The sequence below is a fragment of the Cibotium barometz genome, chromosome 61 (genome assembly GCF_041138505.1).
Source record: "Cibotium barometz isolate CiBa-2024 chromosome 61, ASM4113850v1, whole genome shotgun sequence".
Classification (NCBI taxonomy): Eukaryota; Viridiplantae; Streptophyta; class Polypodiopsida; order Cyatheales; family Cibotiaceae; genus Cibotium; species Cibotium barometz.
The window spans coordinates 6,032,390-6,044,906 of NC_141106.1; the positions used below are offsets into that span (position 1 = coordinate 6,032,390).

The 12,517-nt window shown below is 39.7% G+C and overlaps 1 protein-coding gene across 3 annotated transcripts; it reads right to left on the reverse strand.

Moving 5' to 3' along the window:
• Positions 1-510: 510 nt before the first annotated feature.
• On the reverse strand, positions 511-3,166 carry LOC147604495 (abscisic acid receptor PYL8-like). 3 transcript variants are annotated; one of them, XM_086794795.1, is made up of 5 exons: positions 2,899-3,166; positions 2,214-2,429; positions 1,813-1,949; positions 1,098-1,192; positions 727-865 (listed from the first exon to the last, which is right to left on the reverse strand). In XM_086794795.1, coding segments are annotated over exons 1-5 (570 nt in total). In that variant the 5' UTR covers positions 3,019-3,166; the 3' UTR covers positions 727-863. The 3 variants fall into 3 exon arrangements, 2 of the variants coding, with proteins under 2 accessions (XP_086650922.1, XP_086650921.1); XR_015265330.1 differs by lacking the exon at positions 1,813-1,949 and having other exon boundaries at positions 2,899-3,161; XM_086794796.1 differs by lacking the exons at positions 1,098-1,192; positions 1,813-1,949 and having other exon boundaries at positions 511-865; positions 2,899-3,159.
• Positions 3,167-12,517: the final 9,351 nt, after the last annotated feature.

Consider the following 12,517-nt stretch of genomic DNA (forward strand, 5'->3'; position numbering starts at 1 on the left):
GGTTGTTTTCAGCAAGCTCGAGGTACGTACGAAACGCTTCTAAGGTTTAAAAAACTAAGTGGTCAAAAATGACAAATCTTAATTAATCTAAGAGGCATCCTTAATTAGACCACCGATGACAAGAAATACATTATTATTTTTTAACCTTGGACTTGAAAAACAGATAAGATCGAGGCTTGAGTCAGTTCAGGGTTTGAATGCATGAGGATTTTTTTTCCATGAATTTTAAAAAATATTATGGTCGTATTTTTCTCTTACATGAAACAAATGGCAAGTTATGAATTCACAAGATACTTTACTACAAGTATATAACATCTAAGGTTTACTTTTTTTAAAAAAATCAACCAGACTAATGGGCCCCTTGAAACTAAGGGGGCCCTATCTCCCCTATTGACTTGATCAGTTGATAAAATTTACAAAAATTATATGACCCACAAACCATCAAAATGATAAATCGATTATGTCACAATTTTAACTATTTATATGACCCACGAACCCTACACCCTAACCGACTCAAAAATATTTGATTTTTATTTATTTGTTTTAAGGTTTAGAGCTCTAGGTTTATTACATAGAAGTCGAGCTGGATAACACAAAACAGTAATGAAGTGACGGAGTTTTCTACAAGGCAGTTTTTGGTCTTTACACTGAAATCTTCATTATATTCTGATAGACTTCAAGGAGCAGGGCGTTCGCAAACGTCTGCCAGAGATTTCAAGTTGCATTTTATGAGAGCTTCCACGAAAAATTGGGTATCTTCTTTGGTGTTTCCATCTGGAACATCAACCACATACGATTCCAGAACAAGGGTAGCAGGCTGTTCTTCTATGGACTCTGAGTGGAGGGTGGTTATGGACCTGTAATTCTGCAAAACCCAACAGCGTTATGACTTCGGTGATGGTTCAACACAGGACTGTTGACATGACAACGCTCTCCTAGTTACCTATCCATGACACAATAACATCCACAGTAAGAAGTTCCCTAGATGGTCCAGATATGACATGCGCCGCGGGGATTGATATGTAGACATGGCCATAGAAGAGGAAGCCCAAATTTCACAAGGATGAAGAGCAGCAGAAGGTTCTAAAACCTCTTACAATGCATCATACGATGGAGGACAATAAACTGGCTTTTGGATGTAGTGCCCTCCATCTCCGGATTACAATGGGCTCCATCTTGCATCCCCCATTTCCTGCATGGGATTGAAGACATTATGGTCCAGTAAGACATGCTACACCGGTGCAAAAAAAAACCATAACCTAGTTTGAGACAGAACTACAATGCACAGCATCCCCCCCCCCCCCAAGGGTCAATAGTGCAGATATGGACATAGGAGAGGAAGCCCAAATTTCACAAGGGATGGAGAGCATCAGGAGGTTCTAAAACTCATAGGATGCAGGACTATCTCCTGGCTTATGGAACATCTCCGGACGGAAGGGCCCCCTCTCCACGTCCCCCATTTCCTGAGTGGGATTTAAGGCATTATGAGGCTCCAAATAATTATGGGAAGCAATAAGACAAATCTTCTGATTTTCTTTGGTGCCACATCAGCAGAAGGGATATCAGCACTGCTCTGATTGGAGAGAATCACATTAGTGTCGAGCTTCTGATTGGCGTGTACAGAAGGATAACCAATGGCAACTAACATGTCAAATGGTTCCTCTTCCTGAAAGACTGAAAATAGACAGGGTCCTCCAAAAGAAAAGAGGGGCAAACGTTCCCGTCTTGTAGTTCGGTAGGAAAGCAGTAAAAAGATTAACGTATGACAAAATCCATGCTTAAGAATGGGAAATAGTAGTGAAGTAACCTCACAAGGTGAACCGGGAACAATTGGTGAGAATAGCCTTTTCCGAGACAACACAATGGGATTGTAACCAACTGCTAATCCTGATGGGTTTGCAAGGAGGGGGGGGTGGTTCAGAAGAGGGGGGATCTTGAGGGAAGACAACCTGAACAAGATGTTTAGTAAAGCTTAAGCTATAATTATGATTATGGAATCAACCATATTTTATGTGAAGATTAACTTGCGATGCACATGGCAAATGGGCAAGCAGATGTAGAGGGCTTCCTACCTTCAGTGGATGGCCGGTCGCTGCCAAGGACTCTGTAGCTGTGGATGCTTATGTGAAGATTAATCTATGGTTAAGATTAATAGATCAACCATGTTTTATGTGAAGATTAGTACATAATCCATGGGCGAGAAGATGTATGACCTTCAATCGATGGTCACCACCAAGGACTGTGTAGCTGAGGATGTGATGCTCATCATCCAGAGTCTCTAGAAGTTCTGTGCTGGTGGTCGCCGGGAGGCCGGAGATGACACAGACCTCCCGTACGCTCCCCACCTTCACATCCCCCCGCATGCTGCAGCTCTGCACGAAAGGCTTGTAACTCTGTGGCTCGTCAAATCGCCGGACCATCGACCAGACCTGCAAAAACAGATGGATTTACACGATTAAAAACCAGACAAGCAGTGCCGTATTGCGTTCGGCTTCGACAATGCGGAGAAAACAACCGGAAGAACGGATCCCGACATGTATTCCGGCAGAGACAGCGTCAAAAATGCTTTCACGCGAAGTAAAAGGCTAAGCGCCCGGTATGATTAGTACGAAGAAAACTGCAAATCTGTTTTCCGGCAGAATGATATACTGTGGTTAGATCTCCCAAAATGCGTTCGATGCTGGAGGTTCCGACGTAGCTTCATGGCAGAGAAAGCTTAAGCGGTGAGATCGGGAGGCGAAGATCTTAAGCTTCTGGAGTACTCACATCGTTCCAGCATGAAAAAAGCCTCCAAATTAAAGATCTCAGAATCACTTCCGGCAGAGGAACAGCTCTACGGCGTCGACAGAGAACAGGCGACAGATTGGAAGCGGACGGAAGATCAGATCCGGCACTCACCGTGTTGACGGGGGCTCGGATGCGTTTGACGAGAACAGATGTGGTCTGGTTCTCCAAGGTCTCATGCTTATGGTGGCGGGAGAAGTACTCAGACACCTGCGAGTCCTCATTATGATTCATCTGTCCGTAAAACACAGCAACCTACGCTTGTGGGCGCGCAAGAGTTCACGATCTTCTACTACGGCAAGGCCGCCCGAGCCTCCATCGCCATAGCTAGAAGCAGAAGCTCAGATTACTTCACAGCCATCCCTATATAAAGTGTTTTATAGACGTCGCTGTTTACCTGGATTTCGTGGCGACAAGAAAGATGGCATTCTTTTTTTTTATCAATAATAATTATATGTTTTTTTGGCGACAAGAAAGATGGCATTCTTAATAACCAAATGGTTTTGTTCTCTCCCTTTTGTTGCCACCCACTTATTTTGATGCTCTTTTGCATTATTTTGATACTTCTTTTTAATAGCTCTCCTTCTCATTGATTGGGTCAAGACTCTCCCTACTCTATATGCACAACCCTTTTTCATCAAAGACAAAGTGCTAGAAGTCTAGGGGCATCCGGCCACGCTTGCTTTTCGGCATGCCGCTAAATACAGACACTTGTTTTGAGTGGCCGTCAAAAAATAAGCTTAAAAAATGAACTCTATTTTGACTAGGCTCGTCATTTTGAAGGGTAAACCAACCTATAAAAAGTCATCCTTGGTCGTAATCTACCAATCAAGAGGGCTTGAATTCAATACTCACCAACCGCACCAAATGCACGTGCTTGCATGGGCAGGCCCGAGTTTGTAAGGGTGCAAGGGTAGGGCCACTACATGGCTGTATGCAAGTGTAAGAGTGGAAAAGTCTCACAAAAAAAGACACTGCTATAAAAAAACATTTTTCATAACCACTTTTTTAAAATGAAATTTTTGGTTGTTATTTTTTTCTTAATATTAGTCCTTGATCTCAAGATAAACCAAGTGTCTTTCAATCTCGATCCTAAAAAATACACTACAACAGAGTTTTTTCTAGCATTGAGTTTCATCACTATCCATATTTTGCATGACAAGTCTCTCATGGATGCTTTATTACATGTAAGACTTTGCAAGGCTTAAGCCTTTATGTCCAATGGTCAAGATTGTCCTTCAAAGGGCCTCCCCCCACTCACCTTTCAACAAATAACCTTCCCTCATGCACCTTTGTGCAAATGAGGGACACTAACTTGCAATGCAATTGTACTCCTAGAACACTATTGCAAATTCAAAGGGTAATTACAAACTTTCCTCCTCAAACTTTTTGGGGAAAAAAAAGGAGAGATAAAAATTTGTATTAGAAAGTTTTTTGATACCCTCTTTTTAGATAGTTTGAATTTTTTGAGTATTGAATAAACTACTTTCTAAATAAGTAATAAAATTAGACTATACACAAAGATTCATTTATCAATTACATGTCATGATTCAACAAGTATTGGGAAATTATCTATCGACAGTTGTTTTACTACTCACCTTAGGCATTGCCCCAAGGGAATATATTCTTAGTTCAATTTTATTAAATGACATTTGTATAAAATCTACTAGTTTTCTTTTAGTTCAATCTTATGAAATGACATTTGTACAAAATAAAGGTTTTTTTCCGTATGTCTAGGTGAGTTATAATTTTTTAGCTTACAAAGGAGCCTTTATTGGTTGAAGAAAAATGAGCTTAGAAGTGCCCCTAAAAAATAATCATTTAGGGTTTAATCTCCCAAGTTGAAACCCCTTCTCTCTTCTCTCTCTTGAGATCTGACAAAATAGCCACATATTTCGAATATCATCTTGTGTCGCACAACAATGCTCGAAAAAAACATATTTTTCAACCAATGAAAATAAGGACAAACTTTAAATCTATCTGGCTTTTTTTCAAAATCTCTACAGTATGCCAGTTTTATAACTAAAATATATGAAAAATCAAAATAAGTGCTACTGAAAATCTCAGTCGATTTTTCTTAATTCTGGCCATACAAGAATGCCATTTTTTTTCGAGCCTTGTCGCACACCAAAGCTCATGAGGCATCTTGAGTTGTGCACTTGGAATTCAAGCAAAGGAAATGCACCACAAATAAAAATGCATAGCTACTACAAAGTAGCAACATGAATCTCATTTATCTTGTGAAGTTGGAATTCTAGTGTGACACCTAGGTCCAACATCTTAGTTAAATTTGATTGGCTACTTAAACTCACAAAAATATGGTTTTAAAACATAAATTCGATGTGCGACAATAGATTTTTCATTTCAAAATCTCTCCTTTTTCAAGGAAAAAAATAATTCTTTTAACGGATGAAGATCTTGACCAAATATGGCACCAAAATGTTGTTTTGCATTTCCATTAAATATATTCTATGAGTTTTTCAAGAATAAGAGTGTTTTCTAAGGTTTCATTTTAGTATGGCACCAAAATATTGTCTTGCATTTCCATTAAATATATTTTGTAAGATTTTCAAGAATAAGAGTGTTTTGCTAAGGTGTCATTTTAGTATGTAATGATTAATGCTTAAAAAAGTCAATGAAATGATGACCCTCCATATCCTCTCTATTTATGGCAATGAAATGATGACCCCCTCCATATCCTTTCTATTTGCATGCATTATGCATTCACCAATATCCTTTCTATTTAAGGTCTCATAATTCTCTATAAAAGGTCTCAAAGGGCTTATTCAAAGAGTGGAGGGAGAGAGAGGGGGGGGGGACTCATGTAAATTGTATTAGTTAAATGCCATGTGTGGCATTTAATTAATACACTTTCGAGTAAGGGCTCATTCAAAGAGTGGAGGGAGAGAGAGGGGGGGGGGGGAACTCATGTAAATTGTATTAGTTAAATGCCATGTGTGGCATTTCATTAATACACTTTCGAGTCTAAGAATTTATCGCTATGAAATTTGTGGGATGTGTGGACAGCTTTGGTGCCGAAGTATATGTATGTATGTGTATGTTTTAGTTGATTGTTTGGAAATCCTTAGTGAACATTATGCTAAGAAAAATGAGTGGCAACCCCGATAAAATTGTTGGTGAAAAGCTTGAAAGACACAACTTTCGCATATTGAAGTATCGTATGACAAATTTCCTCAAAGGAAAAGGACTATGGAACTTGGTGGCAAGCGAGGTCCTGGAGACGGAGCCAAGGGTTTCCCAAATGAATGCAACACTTGCTCATCTTATAGCACATCAAAATTGGATAGAGAGGGCCTTCAAAGTGTTCCATTATTTCTTGATTTATGTAACAAACTGCCATATACATGACACATAATCTCAAGGATGCATGGGATACTTTGGTAAAGTTGTATGATACGACTATAGTACCCAAGAAGATGCAATTAAAGTAGAAAATAAATGGTGTGACTTGCAACAATAGAAGCATAAATTATTATGTGCAAGAGAACAAAGAATGTGTGGATGCATTAGCACCTATTGGTGCCCCCATGGTGGTAGCCATTACATTGAATGGCTTGGGTAAGGAGTACAAGACATTTGAAACCTCTATCAAGGTTAGAGGTGGAGACTCCCTAGATTTTGATGAGCTGATTTAGTTGCTTATTGTGGAAGAGATGAAACTTGGTTTAGGTGCCTTATCTAGCACCAATGAAAATGCAAGGGTTTAAGCATTTTATACTTATCGAGGTGCTAGAGGCAGGGGGAGATTCAATCCAAGAGGACATGCAGGTGGACGTGGTTGGCAGGATAGGTCACCACAATCTCAACATAATTTCGAGCCATCATTGAGTGCTAGAGGTGGTCGTGGTTATGCACCTCAAAGAGGTTGAGGTAATGATCATGGAAGAGATCATTGGTGAGGCCAACAATCATCTATGTAGCATGTGGATTGTCATAATTGTGGAAAGTTTGGTCACATGGCTCGTGACTGTTATCACAAACCGCATGATTTGAGAGGGGGTAGAGAACATAGTGGTAATTTTGCTAGCAGTCATGATAGTACTGCAAGTCATTTGTTTTTTGTAATGACGCATGTAGTGGGTTCCATGATGACACATGGAGACAATGATGATACATGGTATATGGATTCAAGAGCATCAAATCACATGACTTGCCATGGTGAGTGGTTTGAGATCATGAAACCAATGGATGAAAAAGGAGATGTGGAGAAAGGTGATGACCCTTAGCATGCTATCACTCATGTTGGGAGTGTGCCATTGGTGATACATAATGGCGAGGTGTATATGTCTTCCATTACAAAGAGTTTAGCTTCTGTTGGTCAAATGGTTGAGCAAGGATTAGAGATACAATTCAACAAGCATGGATGCTTCATTGAAGACTTTAAGAATGGTTGTAGAGTCATTTGCCAAGTGCAAGAAGGAATGCAGGTTATTCAAATTGGATGCAGGTATTCCAAAGTTGAAGTCAGCTATGTTTTCTAAAAGCCGTAATGTGGTCCAAGATATTGAGATGTGGCACAAATGTATTAGGCATGTGAACATATAGAAGATTAAGAATATGCAACAAGAGGCATAGTTGGTGGGCTACCCAGATTCAAATATGATGGGAGTATGCATGTATGGATGCTCTTACCAGTTTGGAAAGTAAGGAAGGTTGCCATTCCCTAGAGAAGGCAACATGAGAAGCAAGCCACTTGAGATTGTTCACAGTGATGTATGGGGGCCTGCAAAAAGCCCATTCATTAGTGGCAACATGTACTATGTAATTATCATTGATGATTATAGTAGGATGACTTGGATCTATTTTCTCAAAGAGTGAAGTGTTAGTAAAGTTCATGGATTTCAAAGCATTTTTAGAAAAGCAATATGGTTGTTGGATCAAATGCTTGAGGACAGATTGAGGTGGTAAATACACCTCACATGCATTTGAGGACTTCTTGAGGAAGAATGGCATTAGAAGGCTGCTTTCATGTAGGTACACACCTCAACAAAATGGTGTTGCTTTTGAGAGGAAAAAAAGGGTCATTAGTGATGTCGCTAGGGCAATGCTAAATGAGAAGAGCATGCCAAACTTTTATTGGGCAAAAGCATGCACCACAACGGGGTATTTGCTTAACAGGACACCTACAACTACCATACATGAAAGTATGCCTAGAGATGCATCTTACACGATATAGGCCAGACATTGGGCATCTAGTGTTTGGTAGCATTGCTTATGTACATGTGCCAGATGAGAAGAGGAAGAAACTTGATCCAAAGGTAAAAAAGTGCATCTTTGTTGGGCATGCACAAGATCACAAAGCATACAAATGTTAGAATCCAAATATTAGGCAAATGCTCATTTCACGAGATGTGGTGTTTGATGAGCTTACTAGTTGTTTGGTACAAAGCAAAAGATGAGGATGCCAGTGATTTCAGTGATGATGATGTACATGTGATTTCAGTGATTTCAGTGATAATGATGTGCATGTGGACTTGCCACAAGAAAGTTCTACTTCTATGTCTGGGCCACAAGAGTCAAGTGGTAGCAGTGTACATCCATGGTCAAGGTGTTTGTAGGCATTATAGTGGAAGCACTAGTAGTAGTGTTGTGGACAAAGGAAAGAAGAAAGTTGAAGGTATTGGCATTATAGGATATGAGTCATCTAGTTCAGAGAGTTTGGATGAGGAACTTGGTATACTAGTCTTACACACACCACAAGAGAGATATTACAGGATATGAGTCATCTAGTTCAGAGAGTTTGGATGAGGAACTTAGTATACTAGTCTTACGCACACCAGGTGCAAAGCAAGAGAGATATTACCTCCACATGCTAGAGTGATAGGTGTACAGAGTGATCCACAGGCTTTACGGAGATCACAGAGAGTCAGGTAGTATCAATTTGACAAGTTGACATACCGTGGTTTTGCTATACACTTTGCATATATGATATCTTTGGTAAAGCATGTGGAACCTACATGCTATGCAGAAGCTCTTGGAAAGAATGTATGGGAAAAGGCAATGAATGAGGAGATGGACGCATTGGTTCATATAATGATACTTGGGATTTGGTTGCCTTATGACAAGGCAAGAATGTCCTTGGTTGTAAATGGGTTTATAAGGTGAAATGCAAGTTAGATAGTTTGATTGAGCATCATAAAGCACAACTGGTTGCTAAGGGTTATGCACAAACCTAAGGCTTAGATTATGATGAGACATTTAGTCCAGTGGTGGCGAAGATGGGAACTATGAGGTCAATTATTGCCACGGCTGCAATGGTTGGGAAATACATCAAATGGATGTCAAGAATGCATTTCTAAATGGTGATTTACAAGAGGAAGTTTTTATGGAGCAGCTAGAGGGTTATGTACATGCAATGTATCCCACTCATGTATGTAGGTTGAAGGAAGCACTTTATGTGCTGAAATAAGCACCTCGTGCTTGGAGTGATAAGATTAGTCGATATCTTATCTCTATTGGTTTTCAGGTTTCTATGGCAGATTCTTCACTATATGTAAAGAAGAAAGATCATGGGATTGTTATGGTTGTCATCTGTGGGGATGACTTAATTGTGACAGGTGATCATGCTATAGATATTATGCATGTCAAGAAGGCATTGAGTGGGCAGTTTGATAGGAAAGACTTGGGTGATTTGAGGTATTTTCTTGGCATTGAAGTGGTCAAAGATCATGGAGGAATATGGCTAGTCCAGTGTCATTATGCATTGGATATGTTGGCTAGATATGAAATGATTGGGTGTAAACCCTTAGAGCAAAATGTGAAGTTGAGGGTTGATTTTGGTGAAGAGTTAGAAGATCCATCTATGTACATGAAGATGGTTGGTAGCCTTATTTACATGACTATTACACGGCTAGACTTGAGTTATGATATGGGTCTAGTGATCTAGTTTATTAGGAAGCCTCATTTGGATGCAGTACGACAAATCATGCATTATGTAAAGACCCCACTGCACATTATGGTCTTCTTTATGAGCATGGTAAAGTCTTAGATATATATGGATACATAGATGCAAATTGGGCAGGTAGCTCTTACAATAGAAGATCTACTAGTGGTTATGCCTTTACATTTGGGAGTGTCATGGGTGGTGAGTTGGAGTAGCAAGAAGCAACCCACTGTTGCTTTATCCAGTACATAGGTTGAGTAGAGAGGAGCAGCCATAGCTGTAGGTGAAGGAGTATGATTAAAGAAACTCCTGTGCTGATTTGGGTGAGCCTATTGAGGGAAAGGTTGTCGTACATTGTGAGACAACATGAGTAGCATACAGTTGGCCAATAATCCATTTTTTCATACGCGGACCAAACATATAGAGGTCCACTATCACTTTGTCAGGGAGAAAGTGTTTGATGATATAGTGGATTTGAAGTATGTGAAGACTGAAGAGTAGGTTGCTGACATATTTACAAAGCCACTTGGGAGAGAGAAGTTTGCGTACTTCCGTACCATGTTGAGAGTACATGCAATGAGCTTGAGGGGGAGTGTTTATAGCCCAAGCTCATCTTCATCTATGGATGTACATCATGAGCTTGAGAGGGGCCATTGAGATTAAAAGCTCAATGATAGCTAGAGCCAAGCACGATATGTGCTAGCATGGTAGACAGTAGCATGTGTGTGACAATAAATGGCTGCATCCAGCTAGCCACAATGTGTTGACATTAGATAGGGTTATTTGGTGTGTGAAAACATCACATGTAGTGTGTGGTGTGTAGTCATCTTCTATTATGCATTGTGTGAGAGTGGATATGACTTCCATACCATGTTGAGAGTACATGCGCAATGAGCTTGAGGGGGAGTGTTTATAGCCCAAGCTCATGTTCATTTATGGCTATACATCATGAGCTTGAGAGGGGCCATTGAGATTACAAGCTCGATGATAGCTAGAGCCAAGCACGATATGTGCTAGCATGGTAGACAGTAGCATGTGTGTGACAATAAATGGCTGCACCCAGCTGGCCACAATGTGTGGACATTAGATAGGGTTATTTGGTGTGTGAAAACATCACATGTAGTGTTTGGTGTGTAGTCGTCTTCTATTATGCATTGTGTGAGAGTGGATATGGCTTCCCTCTATGGCTAGGTTTACATTAATGAATTAGGGTTTGCTCTCATGTGTGTGAGCTCTCTCATTATCAATATTTTATCATCATACACCCAAGATATACCTTATCAATTACACTCAATTCAAAAGGCAACTCAAGAAGTTAAGTATGGTACATGTGTTAAAGTTTTGCAAGGAGGATGACATTGAGATACAGTCACAAACAAAGGAATGGAAAAGTTTTTGGAAGAGTACAAGTAAGTATTTCAAATTCCAAAATGCTTACCACCTATGAAGAGATTGATCATGGGATAGAGCTTGAGCCTAAATCTAGGCCTATCAACAAGCCACCATATGGATTGTTAAAAGTGGAGAAAGATGAGGTGGCTAAGAAAGTTCAAGAACTAATGGATATGGGATGGGTGGAACCAAGTCACTCACCATTTGCATCACCGATGTTGATGGTGAAGAAGAAGGATGGTACATTTCACATGTGCATTGATTAAGGGATGTGAATAAGATCATAATAAAAAATAGGTATCCTATCCCAAGGATTGATGATCTATTGGATGAGTTGAAGGGTGCCAAGTTCTTCATAAAGATTGACTTGAGGTCCGACTACCATCAAATAAGGATGAAGAGTGGTGATGAGATTAAGAACGGCATTTAGAACCAAAAGGGGATTATATCATTATATGGGGATGTCGTTTGGATTATGCAATGCACCCACAACTTTTCAAGCATTAATGAACAAAATGCTTCAACCATACCTCTTCAAGTTTGTTTTGGTATTCTTTGATGATATCTTGATGTATAGCAAGAGTGAAGAGGAGCATTTGGTTTATGTTCACAGGTTTTTGGTGCACTTAGAGCCAACCAATTGTATTTAAAGGAGAGTAAATGTACTTTCATGGCAAGTGAAGTTGAGTATCTTGGTCACATTGTGGGTGAAATTGGTATTAGAGTGGAAGGTGGAATGTGTAAAGAATTGGCATATACCTAAGAATATCACTCAAATAAGGGGATTCTTAGGGCTTTCTTCATTCTATCACCAAAGGTTCATTGAGAAGTATGCTCACATAGCGGCTCCATTGACTGATAAATTGAAGAAAGAGGTATTCTTTTGGGATGCAATAGCCCATAAAAGCTTTGAAGAGTTACAGAGAATGCTTACTTTTGTCCCAATTTTGGTATGCCTGGATTTCACCAAGCTTTTCACTATTAGAGCAGATGCATGTGGAAGAGGTATTGGTGTGGTTTTGTATCAAGACCATGGGAAAATTGCATTTAAAAGCTGTAAACTTGATGAGACAAAGAGAAGGAGATGCATGTCTATGATCAAGAGATGAGTGCTATATTACATGCAATCAAGAAATGGAATCACTATCTCTATGGAAGCAAGTTTTATGTGAGAAGCGACCATAGGGTTCTCAAGTATTTCCTTTCTCAACCAAATCTTTCCCTCAAGAAAAGGTGATGGTTGGAAACCCTTCAAAATTATGATTTTGAAAGATCACTTATACAAAGGGGAAGGATAATGTGGTGTCTAATTCACTCTCAACAAGAATGTGGGCTTTTACATTATTTGCCATCACGGAAGTTCATAAAGATTGGATTGAAGACATCCAAGAGGAGTATATGTTGGATTAGGAGACTTCACAAATTGTTGCAAAAGTT